The 16,787-nt window shown below is 39.4% G+C and overlaps 2 protein-coding genes across 2 annotated transcripts; both read left to right on the top strand.

Annotated features, from left to right (window-relative positions):
* Positions 1-1,117: 1,117 nt before the first annotated feature.
* Positions 1,118-16,746, top strand: LOC113172851 (collagen alpha-3(VI) chain). The gene is made up of 9 exons (XM_026375881.1): positions 1,118-1,357; positions 8,975-9,085; positions 11,815-12,411; positions 13,247-13,831; positions 14,013-14,630; positions 14,739-15,332; positions 15,433-16,035; positions 16,429-16,550; positions 16,663-16,746. Exons 2-9 carry the CDS (start codon positions 9,001-9,003, stop codon positions 16,744-16,746), a joined length of 3,288 nt encoding a protein of 1,095 aa, XP_026231666.1. The 5' UTR covers positions 1,118-1,357; positions 8,975-9,000.
* Positions 9,222-11,226, top strand: LOC113173033 (collagen alpha-3(VI) chain-like). Its single transcript, XM_026376285.1, has one exon. The coding sequence runs from the start codon at positions 9,363-9,365 to the stop codon at positions 10,185-10,187; it is 825 nt and encodes a 274-aa protein (XP_026232070.1). The 5' UTR covers positions 9,222-9,362; the 3' UTR covers positions 10,188-11,226.
* Positions 16,747-16,787: the final 41 nt, after the last annotated feature.

Here is a 16,787-nt window from a genome sequence, read left to right as displayed (position 1 = left end):
AGTCCCTTTAGAGCACCTTTGGGACAACCATTACCTAGATGACAAGAATCTTCCCAAACACCTTTGTTACTCTGAGTACATTACACATAGTTATCATGTTATAGCTAATGCAATAATATAATACAAAGAAAACTCTATTTTAGAATACATGTTGCAATGGTAACTTTAGGCTATGTATAGCTAATGAATGGACTGATGATGGGAAATTTGTGTATAGTGTACACCTTCAACATCATGAAATCCTACAAGCACATTAAGTAATGTGTGTGTTTTTTCTATCTACTACATCTGCTACAACAAGCTGGGTCCCCATGCCCTGAAAAGTGTGCCTCTGTGAGGCAGTTCTAATAAAAATGAGCTCATAAGTGTTGTCATTACATGCTCCTTTAGACGCATAGCTTTAGTTAGCTTTGGTTAACAGCTGAACAATTGAATCCATGGCTTCATGTCACTGCTTTTTCTTCACAGCAATCACATTTTGAGCCTTCTGCCAAAACACTGTCTTGCATATTCCTCTGTAGGAGATTTGTGACTTTATTTGTTATACGTGGTGAGACTACGTTCCAAGATGGCCATTGGACAACACATCATATTTATCAGCTGTAAAAACAGCGAAATATAAATTCATACAGTATCAGTCTAATTGATTAACCAACTACTCAATGAATGAACACATTGTTTCAATCACTTCATCTATGGATGTTTCATTCATTGAAAAAGTGCATAATGTTTTCTACTTTTGAATGAATTCTTATTTCAGATTAACAAAAGGCGAGCTTGATATGAATAGAAAAATATAGTTTTTATTTAGTGAAAGCAAAATCCAATAAGAATATCTAAAGTGGATGAGCTTTGAAAAGGGATCTACAGACATAGAGGGAGAAACGGCAAAATGTAGAAAAAGGTAAGTAGAAAATCCCGCTCCAGATTTGTGACATCATCCTCCCCACTGCTCACATCCAGACCAAACAGGGCTATGTGTCTGGTTTTCATTTACTTCTTTTCTCTCCCTCCTCTTTTTCCTCCCCCTTGGAGGAGGAGGAGAGGTGGCAGGACTCCAGGAGTTTGGAAGTTTGTCCCATCCCAGCCTTGAACTCAGCACCACACCTCCTCTGCTTTGAGCTTGGGAGGTTGTCTGTCTCTTTCTGTCTCAACCCTTTCTTCCCTTCAGTCTCTCTGTACATCTCTTATCACTGCCTTGTTCAGCCACCTTCCTGCAGGGGGTGCTGGAAAAGCCAGCAAGGGGGATTTACTAGGAGGATAATGATCAAAAGTCCAGCTTGCAGTCTTTTTACATAACTGATACTATTTGTTCTTCATCACCAAATACAGTGGAGTACAGCTACGTCAGCTCAGGGTAAGTCTCAAATGTGGTGTGTCGGTAAATGGTGCAAGTTGCTTGTGCTTGCTTCATTTCTCAGTGTTTTTCATCCTGTATGGATAGACCTTAATTGCACTACATAGTGCAGTGTAGTTCCTGGTCATAACATGTAAGCTTATGATGGGTGTCGTAATCATAGGGTTACACAGCGTTTTTGGCGTATAGTTCATAAATATCAGACAGCATGCGTTTAGCAGCATGACTGAAAGCTATACTTTAGCGGTGAGAGTGCTGCAAGGGCAAGAGGTGAACCACAGTTAGGGTGAAGGAGGAGACCTCAGCAATGTTATGTGTCTCGCATGTGAGCAAAGAGAGGCATATGTGCTCACTTTTTCTCTTCCAAAACTCTGAAACGTGCAGCTCTTCTGTTTGACATTCCCCCACTGAACTCCTACTAATTCTATACTTTCTAAATGAAATGGTTCTAGTCGACCTCCTCAATTCTTCTTAAGCTTTATTTGTACATGTCATATACATTTTGTGAAGAAATAAACCCTGACATACAACATCTGAGCTGTGATCTCACATCAGCGTTAGTGCATTGCACTGAGAAACTTCATTTTATCAACGTTTTTATGTATTTTCTGTGCTAAATGCAGTTTATGTGTGATGAAAGCACCATGTAATCCAAGGCTTCAATCAAAATCTGTTAAATTGTGTATAACAGCATCCAAAAGGTCATCCACCACTATTTAATTGCTCACTCTGTTCTGACATTACATTATTGTAGTTCAATCAATTCTTGATAATTGTTACAATTCCTAAATCTCCCAAACCTGCAGCTGAAAAATAAAAAGAGGAGCAACTGGATGTGTAGATGTTTCCACTGCAGCAGAAGTCTCAAGCCACACCCTCTCTGAAATGAAGTGCAGGAGTGGAAAAGTGTGAAGAAAGTGTTTTCCACACTACTAGCCAGATGCACCAGGAGAACCAGGAGAGATCTGGCACAGTGGACAAAAGAATGAGAGTGCTTCTCGTGGTGGTTTTAGCTGCAAGGCTTAGTAGACCAGGTGTAACTCATTAATCTACCACCTCTCTTGTAAGATTGTGCAGGAATTCAGCTGGGTCTACATTGCATTTCATTTCATTGGATGGGTGTGGGCTTTTTATTTGAAAATTAAGCTGTTCTATTCTTTTGTGTCACTACATGATGAAATTACACTGGAAATTTGTCATCAATAATCCCCATGAGCTACTGCTTCCATGTAGTTATGTGTTTCCATGTAACCTGTTTCTATGACACACACAGATTTTGAAGTTGGTCACTTTTCAGAACAGACAGGAAACTTGTGTGTGCACTCCAAATTAGGTTTTTACGTGTTTGAAGTATTTTCACGTAATTTACTACCAACATGTCAATGCTAGAGCTCTCCTTGGAAGCCAGTATCTAAACTGCTATTGGCAAACCTGGACCCAGAGGATTCTTTTGGATATACAATATAAATCAGCATTAATTTGCTTTATGGCTCCACTGTGCGCCACTAGTGCTCCACTCGCTCCAAGTTTTTGTATTTCTTTCCATGAAGCAGCACCCGTGTCTGGATGGTTGAAACAGTTTTAATAAGTCTAGTTTCAAGGAACTACTACCCTTAGGTAGTCTTTTAAGGGAAACAATACAACAGACAACAGTGATTGCAAGGGATTTAAAGAAGAAATAACAGTGTAATGCAGTGGTTAGGGTGAGTGTGGGCTTGTAGGTAAAGTCTCTCTAAACCTCTGAAGTCGTTTTTGGGGATCTTACAAAGGGACACATTAGCTGATCTGACCTAAGCTCTCCCATCCTAACCAATACTGCATGAGTATCCAGTTAAGTGCTTGAACTCACCCAGCCTGCAGGCTTACACTGGCCATGATTCTCAAACATACATCTGCTAAGTGTCAGACGCACTAATATGCACCAGCTGTGTGGAACTGCCTGACCAGCCTGCTTCCCCCCTACCTCTTTTAACTTTTATCATGGATTCTCCTCTCATCTGTGACACACATGGCACATCACATCCTTCAAGTTGAGGGGTGGATTGTGTCTGCAGGTCCACATAGACTCATGATTGATTTATCTGTGTGGAGTCACACATGCTGTGCATGTATAAGTAATACGTTCTCATATGATGCCACTAAGTGGCAGTGTGGAGTTGTGATAAATTCAAAAGCAGCCTTACGGTAAAGATATGAGCCCCCTTCCTAGTGATCTTACTTATGTCTTGAGCATATAGAAAACAGGTTTAGAATTGATTTATGCATATTAACAATTGTTGTTGACAGTATAATTGATGAGCACTAGGTTTTCAGTCTTAATAAATTATCCCAGGACATAATGTATGGTTTGCACATCAAAGATGCATATTATCTTGGCGAATTCCAATTACTCACTGTAAACTTCTTAATGTCTCTCAGTACATGTATGTTGGTATAAGCTTGATTTGCAACATAATTTATGATTATGACACATTTAGGACCAAACAGCATATGCAACTGGGAGGGATCACATTTAACATCTTCTCATGTGGGGACTGGAATAGGAAATCATTTCTGCCACACTTTGGCTGAACAGTTTGATTGATTCTGAGGAACAGTTCTTCCTAGAGGACTTTACTTTTAAGGTTTCCTCCTTGGCTTAGATGTTTTGCTTTGTACTTCAATTATAAGTCACTTTGGGTAAAAGTGTCTGCCAAATGACTAAATGTAAATGTGTTTAATATTAAATCTTTTTTGGCAGCTAAATGCTCCACCATCTTCACCAGCTATTGTTAATAACTTAGCTACTCATTGTGTGTGATTTATTTCAGAGTGTCTTTGATTAAAGCAGTTACCCTCTAAAAAACAATGTTGATGACAGAGGTGAGAGTGAAGCTAAACAGCAGAGTTGTGGTGATGTTCTGCTGGAGTGGGCAAAGCTAAGGAAAGCTGTGGATTTTATCTAAAACTGTCTGATCCTGCTTAATAGTGTAGGGAAAGTATTTAAGCCACCGTGAAAAGTTTTCAACTGCAACATCCATTGGTGACATTTCTATGAGGTAACTCGAACATGTCCTTCTTTCCATCCTCTAAGGTCCATTGGTGCTGTGGGTGAATATGGAACAAATGAATCTGCTGTCACTGGTGTAGATGGAATTGTGTATGTGTGTGTGTGTGTGTTGGTTTGCGTGTGGTCTCTGCTATACATGAGTGTGTGAGGTCCAGCTTCAGTGCGCTGATGGGCACAAACTGCGTCTGTCTTGTTCTCACTGTTAACAAAAAATAAACAAACATAAATAAATTATACTACTGAGAGAGACGTGCTGCAGTGTACAGTGTACAGAACGGTATGTTCCACTATGGATAACATAAACTGATTGCTACTTATGCTTGCGTGACATTTCATGGCGGTGACTCAATTAAACATGTAGCTTAGGTATTGACTGAGCCTGTCACAGACATATGCAGACATGGATCTTAGCGGGGTAAATAAGATAAACTTTGGTAACAGACCATAGCTCCTCATCTCTTAAGATGTGTCCTTGTCTGTCTCTGCCATGTTTAGAAGCCAAGAGGCTTGCAAAAAACTCTAGATGTACCCTAATAAATTCATCCATCCGTCCATCTGTATCCTTTTAAAGCCCATATGCTGCATGTAAGGTTTGAAAATGTCATACTTTGGTGCAGGGCCAGATCTGGAAAAAATTACATAGGGTAGCAAAACGGTGGAATGAAGTTTTAGGGTTTTGTTAGGATGGCAGGGGGGAATGACTCCCTTTGTCCCTACACGTATGTACCATAACACTACATATTGTTATTATGCTTTCAATCACAGTGAAAGTCAGGGATGGAGGCACAACTGTTCAGTTGGAGTCAGTAATGAACTGATTAGACTTCAGTGGTCAAAGGTCAAGGTCACTTTAACACCAATGCCATATCTCAGAAAGCCCAGGAAGGAATTTTATTACATCTGCCACAGACATCTGGTTGGAAATGGGAGGGAAGCAGGCCTGTTGCGAACTATGCAATAAGCACTCATGCCCCCTTGTAGATCCACCCCTGCTTTGGTGATTTCATATGCGTACATATACAAATGTTTCAAGTTGCAATTAAGTGAAATTATTTAAAAGCATAATATAGACTGTAGCAATTCTAATCAAAATTACATCTGCCATCAAAGTCATTTGAGTTTAAAAAGGGGCTGGGTGAGGTGGCTGTTTTAAAGCTGTGACTGGAAGTATATGATACATTTAAAGACAGAGTGCACGATTTAGTCTCTTAACTTGGGAACTCCATTAGCATATGTTGCTCTCACAAAGAGAAAAGTATGACTTCAGGTGAGGAGACTTTCCAGAATACTTGAGTTAATTCTCTCTACCACTGCATTTTCCCTTGCCAAAAGGCTTCCTAAAACACATCTCCAAGTGATTGCTCATGTAACTCATATGGCTTCACCCTATTCAACAAGTGGCTACAGAATGGAAAAAAAAAGATTCATTCAAATTCTACCTTTTACTGAACTTTCACTTAAAGTAGTTGTCCATCAGCAATTGTTTTGAGTGCTTGTATCACAGAAAACAGGACACTGCTGTGCTACTATGTTTTCCTCTGAGGTAATGAGGGGAAGCCATAGTGTTGACACATTGGCTGGGCTTGGCACACTCTGTAGAGAAGTGGCTTTTGAGTGACCTGAAATCACATGAGCACGAGTCAAGAACACAAACATCTGTTGCAGTGTCCAGCAGAGCTTTAATTTCCTTGAAATAAAGCAACTTCAACTTCATCTGGATTGTGACAGCGGTGGGGGTATTTCATATGGTACTTTCACAGAAGAAAATCATCTGTTGGTTTGTACAGCGCATTTTGCTGATCACACAGCTGATGTCAGTACAAATGCACTGTTAATGTTGTTTTCCTACTAGTTTAGACTTTCAGAGTTTCAGTCTCTTCTGTAAAGTGTGGTCTGTATAAACAGTGGACGCAATAGACCATAAACATGGTGACTCCAACAAACCCCATGTCTGCAGTGTTGGCTGGGCTATAAATCCAATAACCATGTCTTTATAAATCATCATATCATAAACAATCATTTCTGTGTATTGTAGGTGGCTTCGAGTCAATTCCAGCTGGCTCAGAGGTTTTTCTAATTATGGGAACCTGTTTATTCTACTCCACAGCGAATATTATTTAATTTAATTAGCTCCTAAGTGTACATTTGCTAAGATCTGTGAGTTACTTGATCAAGAATCCTCTGCAGACAGTGAACTTTTTCATAGCTGAAAGTGCTGTGTGCTAGGATGTACTGTGCTATTTCCTCTTAAGTGTATGACTCATGCAGCCTGGGCTGTGAATATTTACATATCTCATTTCTGTTTTTCCTGTACTTCACTTGGTCTTATTTGGAAGTATCATAGCCTAAATTTCAGAGAAACAGGCTTCTGAAGGAAACTTTGGCAGTTCAGTTCACTGAGTGGACCCACAGTAACATAGAACTGTGGGAAACTCCTGTTCATATTTCACATAATATGAAATAACATAACATAATAGCCTGTGTAAGTAATTTCTTTTATACACAAAGACACAGACATTTTGTCTACTATTCTGTCTAATAAAACAAGGATGAACTGTGCAAAAGTTCCTGAACTCACCTCCAGAATTCTGGTTTACCATGTTATACCTACATTTTTCCATTAGAGGGCAATGTCACAGTTCTACCTTGGCATCCAGGATTCAGTTTGTATAAGTTCTGTCACTAGCAAAAGTATGTTGGGATTAATGATGCAGATATCACTTTTCTCACAGCTCATATTGGCCCTTCTCTTAGTGCTAAACTTTTATTTACTCAATGCTCATTGGTCATAGGCAATGTGTTGGCATAGATTTTTCAGTATCTAGTTTTTGTGTTTGCTGTGGATACTTGAAAACTGCACAATTGTAAATTTGCCAGGTTGCAGTTTGAAGTATTGGTCAATTTGGGAGGTATTTGTTTTTCTTGACGTTTCACGGTTTCAAGTTTCTTCAGTGTTTTAATTGCTTTAACACTTTACATCTAGCTGCTCTTGCATATTTCTGAGCCCACATTATCACCTCTGGGTGGTCTGAAATTAAATAGGTTAGGTGTGAGAACCATTAAGAGAAGTCTAAATGAGTCGAAAAGACATTTGCAATTCTCTCTATTTTTTGTCCTAGATTTTAGGCTTGTGTGCATGTACACATTGTGAAAATGGTTCAGACATTATTTATTGATAGAGAAAGACTTATCCATAATTGTTTGTAACCTGCTTGAAAAAAAAAATTTGAAAGATAAATGCACATTTACCATACATTCAAAGATTTCGGTGACCTGAAAATACATTTGTTTATGAAGTAAAGGAAATTTGTATCAATTAAAATAACATTAAATTGCTCACAAATGAGATCTAAGACATAAAACCAATCTTTTGCAAACATATGCTGAAAACGATTGTGCTGATTAAAGAACCAATAAAAGTGGCCTTTATTAAGACTGGTGGTGGAGGCAATGTGATGGTCTCAAATTTATTTTAATTTAGCTCATCTGCAATGGGGAAAGTAGTTGCAACCTGAAAATATTTTCTATTATTTTTGCTATATTTTTATATTTTAAAACAATGTATGTTTTTCTGGAAAACAACAACATTTCTAAGTTACCACAAACTTCGATGGTATGTAGTGAACACTTTCCCTCAGAGCTAAACATACATGATCAGTTATGAACCATGTGCGACCCTTCTTTTATTTCCTGTCATTTCCTGTGACATTAACTATCATCACAATGGGAGAAAATCTGTATAAGTAGAAACCATACACCCGTACTGTGAAGGTGGACTTTCCACATCAACACTCCTCTTAAGAACACATCATTTCCTGAGTTGGAAAACTAAGGTCTTGCCCAGAAAGGCTAATTGCCAAAGCATATTGGCTGGTAGTTTTAACAGGTGGTTTTAATCATTACCACTAGCTTCACGTTTGCTACAGATACACCGAGACATGCTGCTGCTCCCTCGCTTACACTGATACTGCTGAGTTGTTAGCCACCCAGGCTGTTTGTTTTATCAAACACAACAGCCTTAATTGACAGCTACAATGCCACATTACTATTAATTTTTCCGAAGCTTGTTTCAGTCTTAAGCAACTTGAATGTGGGGATACTGCAGCAGCAGCCACAATATCTCATATTATATTCTCCAACTAATTGCTAAAAATAGACAGGAGACATCTTTTCTGTGCTGTGTCTAGGATCAAATGCTACAGTCTTGGCTAAAGGAACAAGCTTGTGCAATGTTGTGTGTTATAAATACAACAGTGGTACAGCAGAGCTAGTGAACAAACATTTTAAATGGGGTATTCCCACAAGTGAAACGTGGTACACCAAACTGCTCAAGCAACACAAACTCTGTGTCATAATAAGATGATAAAAGCCTCAAAGCAGGCCAAGTTGTAGCACATTTATGTAAAATTAACACTGTAGAAACTTTCCCCTAACATTTTCTATTATTTAACTCATACTTTAAGTTTAAGTTTTTAAGTCTATTTATTGGACAGGACAGGACTTGTGGTATCTGGATATGACTATATTCTTATTCATATTTTAATTTTCCTGAATTTTTCTCGTTTCAGAGGTGACCCCTTTGTTTCTCCTGAAGATGAGGCCACATCGGTTCTTACCGCTATGTGCCCTTCTGGGTGTCCTGTTTACAGGACTCCTCCCTAAACTCCATGCTCAGGACGGTAAGCTGAACTATGTTCATCTGTGTGCTGATTGGTGCATGATCTGTCTATTGGGAATTATTGCCCTAGTTTTTTTTTTTAAATCAATGCTCAGTTCAAATATTTGAACATATTATGTAATAATAAGCACATACATTAATCCCATTTCTATGTTTAAATATTTGAATATATAAATGGGATTTGTGTATCTTCACAATGTTTAGAATAAAAATCTAAATTCTCAGCATGTATCTCAATATGGAACAAAAAATCCACAGGAGTGTTAGCAACCACACAGATGCTATTAATCAAGAAAGCTGAACTGAGAATTACCTATATTAAAGTTGAATTGTGTAACAGTTTTAAAGTTTGGACCAAAACAACGTTTTGGCACCAAACACAAAGCATCTTTTCTTTGGTCTTCACTTCTGTCCTCCAAACACTTTCTTTCAAAGATTGTGCACAAGGGTTGGCTGCTGATATATACTTTCTAGTGGATTCATCCTGGAGTATGGGAGAAGAGAACTTTGACCATGTCAGACAATTTCTGTACAGCTTGATTCAATCACTGCATCAGGTTGGAGGGGACAGGTTTATATTTGCCCTTGTGCAGTACAATAGTAGGCCTGAAACTGAGTTCCAGCTGAACACCTACCCAACAACACAGGGAGTCCTGGCACACATCAAGGCTATGCCTTATCGTGGTGGGGGTACCCGGACTGGCATGGGCCTGGAATTCTTGATGCGTACACACCTGACCACTGCTTCGGGCAGCCGTGCTGTTGATGGGGTGGCTCAGGTGGTGGTGGTGCTAACAGATGGTCGCTCCCAGGATGACGCGTCTGAGCCAGCCCAGGTGCTGCGACTGGCAGGTGTGGAGGTGTTTGCAGTTGGAGTGCAGAATGCAGTGGACTTGGAACTCAGGGAGATGGCTAGCGAGCCCCATGACACTCATGTGTTCAGTGTAGACTCTTTCCTGAACTTGCAGGATATTGTCCAAGATTTAGTAGTGGGGCTTTGCGGCGCAGTGACCCGGCCTGGGGCTGGTTCTGTGGCAAATGAGTCCCCTGAGGCTGGAGGAGGGTCAGGTAATAAAATGGGACCAGTGTCACTACTATACTAATGCGTCTACATGTGCAGGAAGAAGCTACTGCATATGTGGTCTTTACTGGATTTGTATCATTAACACAAGTTTAGTGTTTTTTAAACCTCAATAACCTTTCACTATCGACCTGCAAAATTAACATCACCTGTTTTGTCTTACAACTTTTAATGTATACCTAATGCTTTAAAAATCACAGTATGACTTGCATGTAATGGGCACCCTTAGTGCACCTTAGAATAGGGTGTTCTTTTGTAATAATGGCACAGATAAATGCTTGTGCAGTCACATCAATTGTGGATTGAATGACAGTATTAAACAGTGGTATGGTATTAAAGTAATATTTCAAGGCAATATTATATCCCATATTCTTTTACATTAGTGTTAGAATATATAGAGATCACAGTCATTATTTCAAGTTCACTGACAGATTATGTTTGTTTTAGACACAGCTGCAGGGGAGAGGACAGTAATAGACTAAAATCCACATAATCGCACCTCAGATGAAAAACATTTGTTCAATAAACCAATGGACATGGTCTCAAAGAAGGTTGATGCTACAGGCATCACATCTCAAAATCAATCAGTGACTATTTTAACAATATCTAACCACGCACCACCGCTTATGTGTCTTGCATATATGTACAGTATGTCTGTCTTGATCAGTCACATTGTCTATCTGTGTGAAATATGTACAATGTTGAAACAGTGATGAACGTGTTTGGACTCATCCTTGACCCAGTGAAGCAGTACTTTGAGAGAAATATACAAATGTACAGAAATGATTTGTAATGTGTTAAAATAACTTTCTGGATAGATTCTAATGAAACGCTAAAAGGAAAAATAAATTGGAAGCATAGCACGTGTAATCAAATGTGATGTGTTCTCTGTACTGTAAACATATAAGAGTCAAGGATGAACCATGGGGTCATGACTGGTCACTTTATTTCAGATCTGTAACAAGAGTCTGCATGGGAAGGCTGAACTCAGTGGAGTTTATTCAGTGGACATATCACATCCACACTTACTTCCTGAATGCCTCATTCATTATAATTATATATAATAGGTCCTATTAAAAATCAACAATATGTTTATGTCTCAAACTCTCTGTAAAAATAAAATGCAAAGAAGCAGTCACATAAACCTTTTTTGGGTGTTTAACTATTGTTGATAGAGAAAAAACTCTAAAGGGATGTACAAGTTTTTTTTTAAGTTCTCATTAAGCTTTTATACACGGCCAAATACCTTATGTGCAGAATTATTATATAAGTCACTGCTATTTATAATAGTAGCAACATGCCTTCTGTACTGGGCTTTCCAGTAATCCTCATGTGGCAATAATCTATATCCAATTCAAATTGCCCCTAGCTCACATGAAAAAAATCACATTACAGTTTATAAATATCCTAAAAAAAGAGTACAGCACTACATAAGAGGAAAAAAATACAGTACATAATTTTTAAACTCCTTGGTTCAGCCTACATGCAGTATGACGTGTTCTGCAATGTTGTATTTGATTTTCATACTGAATGACACATGCAGTGATATGCAAGCACAAATTCTTTGATTAAATTCTTTGTCCCTGTCTCACTAAGTTAACACTTTCACAAGTTCCATTTTGTTTTGTCTTTTCTCTCTCTCCTTAAAGAACAAGATTCAGCTGACCTAGTATTCTTAATTGATGGATCAGAGAACGTTGGAGCATCAAACTTCCCCTCTGTGATTGATTTGGTTTTAAAAATCATTGAACGCCTTGATGTGGGCAGGGACACTGTTCGGGTAGCCTTGGCCCTGTACAACACCAACCCACAAATAAAGTTCTATCTAAGTAGCTATGACAGCAAATCATCAGTCCTGGAAGCCATGAAGGGCCTCGCCTTCTCAGGGGGCGAGGAATCTAACCTGGGGGCAGCCCTGGAGGAAGTGGCAGAGAGCCTTTTTAGCCAAACAGCTGGGGGCAGGGCAGATGAGGGTGTTTCCCAGATGTTGGTGGTAATCAGTGCTGGGCAGTCAACTGATGATACTCGTGCTGGTGTCCAGGCCCTTAATAGGGCTGGCGTTATCACAATGGGTGTGGCGATTGGTGACACTGCCACTACAGACCTGGAAGCGGTTGCGCTAGATAACAGTTTGGTCCTCTCAGCTCCTGATTTCAGAGCTGTAGCAAACACGGGTGACCAGCTGTTCTCAAAACTTAAAGCGGTGATCCAGCGCACCATTGTATTTCATACTGAGTTCACAGAAGGTATGTAACTCATTTGTAAATGTTGGTGGGGTATTGTGATTTTGGAAGGTATTGTGATTAAAAAGGGGACTTATAAATGATGAGCTTATACTGAATCTAATATAGTGTGCAAGGTAAGATATGTTTTTGATAAACATGGAATTGCAATACTCTCAGATCTAATAACGGGCAGTAATAAAACAGTAATTCTTGTTAGTGTTTCATATTTAGAATTTGACTCAACACATACATGTGTACTATAAGACAGTAGAACATGCTTTTACACTCTTGCCAAAAAGTATGTTACTTGTCAAAAATTTTATTTTCTATTTGTTAAATCAGCCACCTTGTTCCAGCTCTCCACCATTTCCGTTTTGGCAAGTGCAAGTGCAGTTCAATTGACTTTGGATGATGGGACATGGTACCAAAGTTTTTAAATGGGCGGTCTGAGATTTAATTACCATACAGACCAAGTGATCAAGCAATAACGGATTTGTCAAATTGTTTGTGTCTATATAGTATCAAAGTGTACAAAAAGCTGTCACCTGGCTCCAGATCCAAAAAGAGCTAAAGTCCAGTTTAGTTCCACTACTCCAGTGCGTTCTGGAAAGAAACACTTTCAATCCCTTTTTTGAGTATCAGAATTAGTTCATAGTAGCATGAACTATTACTAATAATAAATTAGTATTACTAGTTTCAGTATCAGTTATAGATATACCCAAAAAATCCAAACCAAATGTAAAATGTTAATTTAATCACATTTGTTGACCTTCAGTGTTTAAATATGTATTATGATACAATTACAAAGTACCAGTTAGTTTTTTTGTCATATTAATGTTTTTTGTTTTCTTTGCAGTCTTAGCAGTTGGAAAACGAGACATCGTTTTCCTAATTGACAGTACAATGGGTACAGTGGTCATCAACGCCATACGTGAATTCATCAAGCGATTTGTCGACACCATGCCGATTAGTCCAGATGAAGTCCAAGTTGGTGTGGTCCAGTTCAGCAATACCCCTCGACTTGTGATGGATTTGAATTCCCATGGATCCAAGGACGAAGTGATTGCTGCTTTGAGTGGTTTAAAACCTAGACCTTCAGCGATCGTCAATATTGGGGCGGCCTTGGACTTTGTGCGGACAAATGTGCTGAAAGCTGAAAAGGGCAGTCGTATTCAACAGAAGGTACCCCAGCTTATACTGGTCATGACAAGTAAATCTTCCACTGACAGTGTTGAAGAACCTGCTGAGGCTCTGCGCCGAATGGCTGTATTAACACTGGCTTCAGGCTCCAGGAATGTTGATGAGCAGCAGATGAAGCAGATTGCCTATAGTGAGAACCTTGTGTTCATGACAAAAGATTTCCGCATGATGCTTCGCCAACCAAGGCAAATTCTTGATACACTCACCACTATAGCTGGGCCTGAAACACCTACTGAACCAGGTGATTTTTTTGTCTTTGCCATATTCAGTACTGAAGTAATAATTAATTAATTGAAATATACTGATGAGTGACAAATTAAAAGAGCTATTTTTGTCTGACCTGTTAATATGTCATTAATTAGTTTACATCTTCTGGTGCCTGAAAGTATCACATTACATGTTTTTTTTTTTCTTTTCCTTAGTTGTAGAGATAACCACAGTGCAGACTCAAAAAGTGGTCAGAGACATTGTCTTCCTTGTGGATGGCTCAAACTACATTGGCAGCACTAACTTCCCCTATGTAAGAGACTTCATGATCAACGTCGTCAACCAGCTGGATGTACGTCCTGACAGGGTCCAGATTGGTCTACTGCAGTTTGCTGGGAGACCAAAAGTGGAATTTTATTTGAACAATTACAGCAACAGGCCAGATGTTGTGAACAAAATCACTCAACTCCGGCTGACTGGAGGCACAGTTTTGAATACAGGAGCTGCTATGAGTTATGCACTCTCCACAATGTTCCAGCCATCAACTGGGTCACGCAGGAAAGAGGGAGTCCAACAGGTGTTGGTTCTGATCACAGGTGGTCCAGCCCAGGATGAGATTAAATCTGTAGCTGATCGATTGGCTCTGGGTGGAGTTTTGACCTTCACAGTCAGTTCTGGGCAAGCAGATTTCGAACTCCTGAAAACAGCTGCCTTTGTTCCAGATTTGGCTTATGAGTCAGAGACCTTCTCTGGTTTACCAGCCATGGCTGAAGCAATCATGCCAAAGCTGATTACAGTGGTTGGCGACACAGATGTGACAGTTGAAAATGTTTGTAAGTTTGGTATTTTATTTTTCATTAATAGCTGTCATAGTGGAATGTTATACTGTAACAAAGCTTTTCCCTAGTAACAGTTGATTTTGTTTATTTGTTTTCCCCCAGTTGAGTCCATTGGAATGGAAAGGGATGTTGCTTTCCTAATTGATGGCACAGACAATGTCCGAGAAGGTTTTGCTGCCATTCGGGATTTTATAATTAAAATAATTGAACCACTTGATATTGGGATCGACAAGGTACGGATTTCAGTCGTACAGCACGCTGAGAGACCAACTCCACATTTCTATCTTAACACTTACAACACCAAAGAGGAGGTCATAAGAGCTGTCAATGGGATTACACTGGTTGGTGGTCAAAGTCTAAACACAGGATCTGCTCTAAGATTCATGAAGGACACCATTTTGTCTGAAAGGCACGGTAGCCGAGCTGCACAAAATATCCCTCAGTTCCTGATTGTTCTGACTGGTAGCAAGTCCAGGGATAGTGTGAGGGAACCTGCTGGTGAGCTGAAGACTGGTGGAGTCGTACCATTTGGTGTTGGTGTCAAGGATGCTGACCGAAAGGAGCTTGAGGCCATCTCACACAGTCCTTCCTTAGCCATTAAGGTGAGGGAATTCAGTGAGCTTAGCGCCATACCTCAAAGACTCAACAACTATGTGAGCCTTCCGAGGAACCAGCTAGAGATCGCCCTACAGCAAGGTAAGATAACTTTTGATTGAACTTTGCTATTGCAATGCTAATAATTCTATGGCTGTGCTTGGTGCTTTCTAAAAATAGAATTTTATTTGCTGTGTCTTAGTACAAAGTGATGCTGTAAAAAGAGATATTGTGTTCCTACTGGATGGTTCCAATAACACAAGAAATGGATTCCCAGAGCTAAAGTTCTTTGTTAAGAGTATAGTGGAGAGCCTAGTCATTGAAGGCCAAGACAGAGTGTCTGTGGTTCAGTTTTCAGATAACTCTGAGGTCAACTTCTATCTTAATTCTCACAACACAAAGAATGACATTATAAATGCCATAAATAACACAAGGCACAAGGGTGGGAGTCAACTTAATATTGGGGAAGCTCTCCAGTTTGTGAGGCACAGTGTCTTAACCTCCTCCACGGGCAGTAGAAGACTAGAAGGAGTGCCACAGATTTTAATTCTTCTAATTAGCAAACCATCCACTGATGATGTAAGAAGTCCAGCTTTTACTCTTAAAGAGCATGGAATTGTTTCAGTGGCAGTTGGAATTGGAGATGCCAAGCTTTCAGATTTGGAAATGATTGCCTTTAATGCTGGTTTTACGTACAAGGTCACTGATTTCTCCAAGTTGCTTTCAATTCAATCACAACTTGTTGCTACATTGAACATAAACAAAGCCAATGAAGAAACAGTGACCAGAATCTCTGATTTAGTAGGTAAGAATCTATGCCTAAAAATAACTTTTTTCTTGAATGAATGGCGATAAGAGGGTTATGATTTTTTTCTGCCAAATGTCTGTTGCATGACAGCTATGACTGCTCTTACAGAAAAATGTATTCTGTGTTGTCTATCCTTCTTTCAAATACTTTCCAGTATTACTTTGAAGATAAATTAACATATTGTTTTATACATCTTTTTGATAAAAAGATGGTTCTTTAGCAGCTCTGTTTGAAATAGGGCTTTGCCAGCAACAAGTCAACTATCTTTTCACACTGAGTTTTGTACTCTGATCTTCACACTTGCTCATGCTTATGAATATGCATGAGTGTAAAAAATCTTCAACATGCAGTTCGTGAATTCTCTTTCTATCCATCACCTTGCTGATCCAGATAGCAATAAGAGGGACATAGTGTTTCTCCTTGATGGGTCGGATGACTCCAGAAGTGGACTTCCAGCTATTCGAGAGTTTGTCAGAAGAATGGCAGAAGAGTTGGACACTGATGAAGATAAGGTTCGAGTGGCTGTCGTACTGTATAGTGATAACACCAAAGTTTACTTCAATCTGAAAACTCACAGATCAAAAAAGGCTCTCATTTATGCTATAAGAAGCCTTCGTCATAAAGGAGGAAGTCTTCGAAACACTGGAGCTGCTCTACAGTTTGTGCGAGACCATGTCTTCACAGTTTCTTCTGGGAGTAGACGTCTAGAGGGAGTCCCTCAAATTCTGTTGTTACTGACTGGAGGAAAA

This window comes from Anabas testudineus, chromosome 21, assembly GCF_900324465.2.
Source record: "Anabas testudineus chromosome 21, fAnaTes1.2, whole genome shotgun sequence".
In the NCBI taxonomy this organism is placed as follows: Eukaryota; Metazoa; Chordata; class Actinopteri; order Anabantiformes; family Anabantidae; genus Anabas; species Anabas testudineus.
Note: the sequence above shows the minus strand (reverse complement) of the source record. Positions and strands in the feature narration are given on the sequence as shown.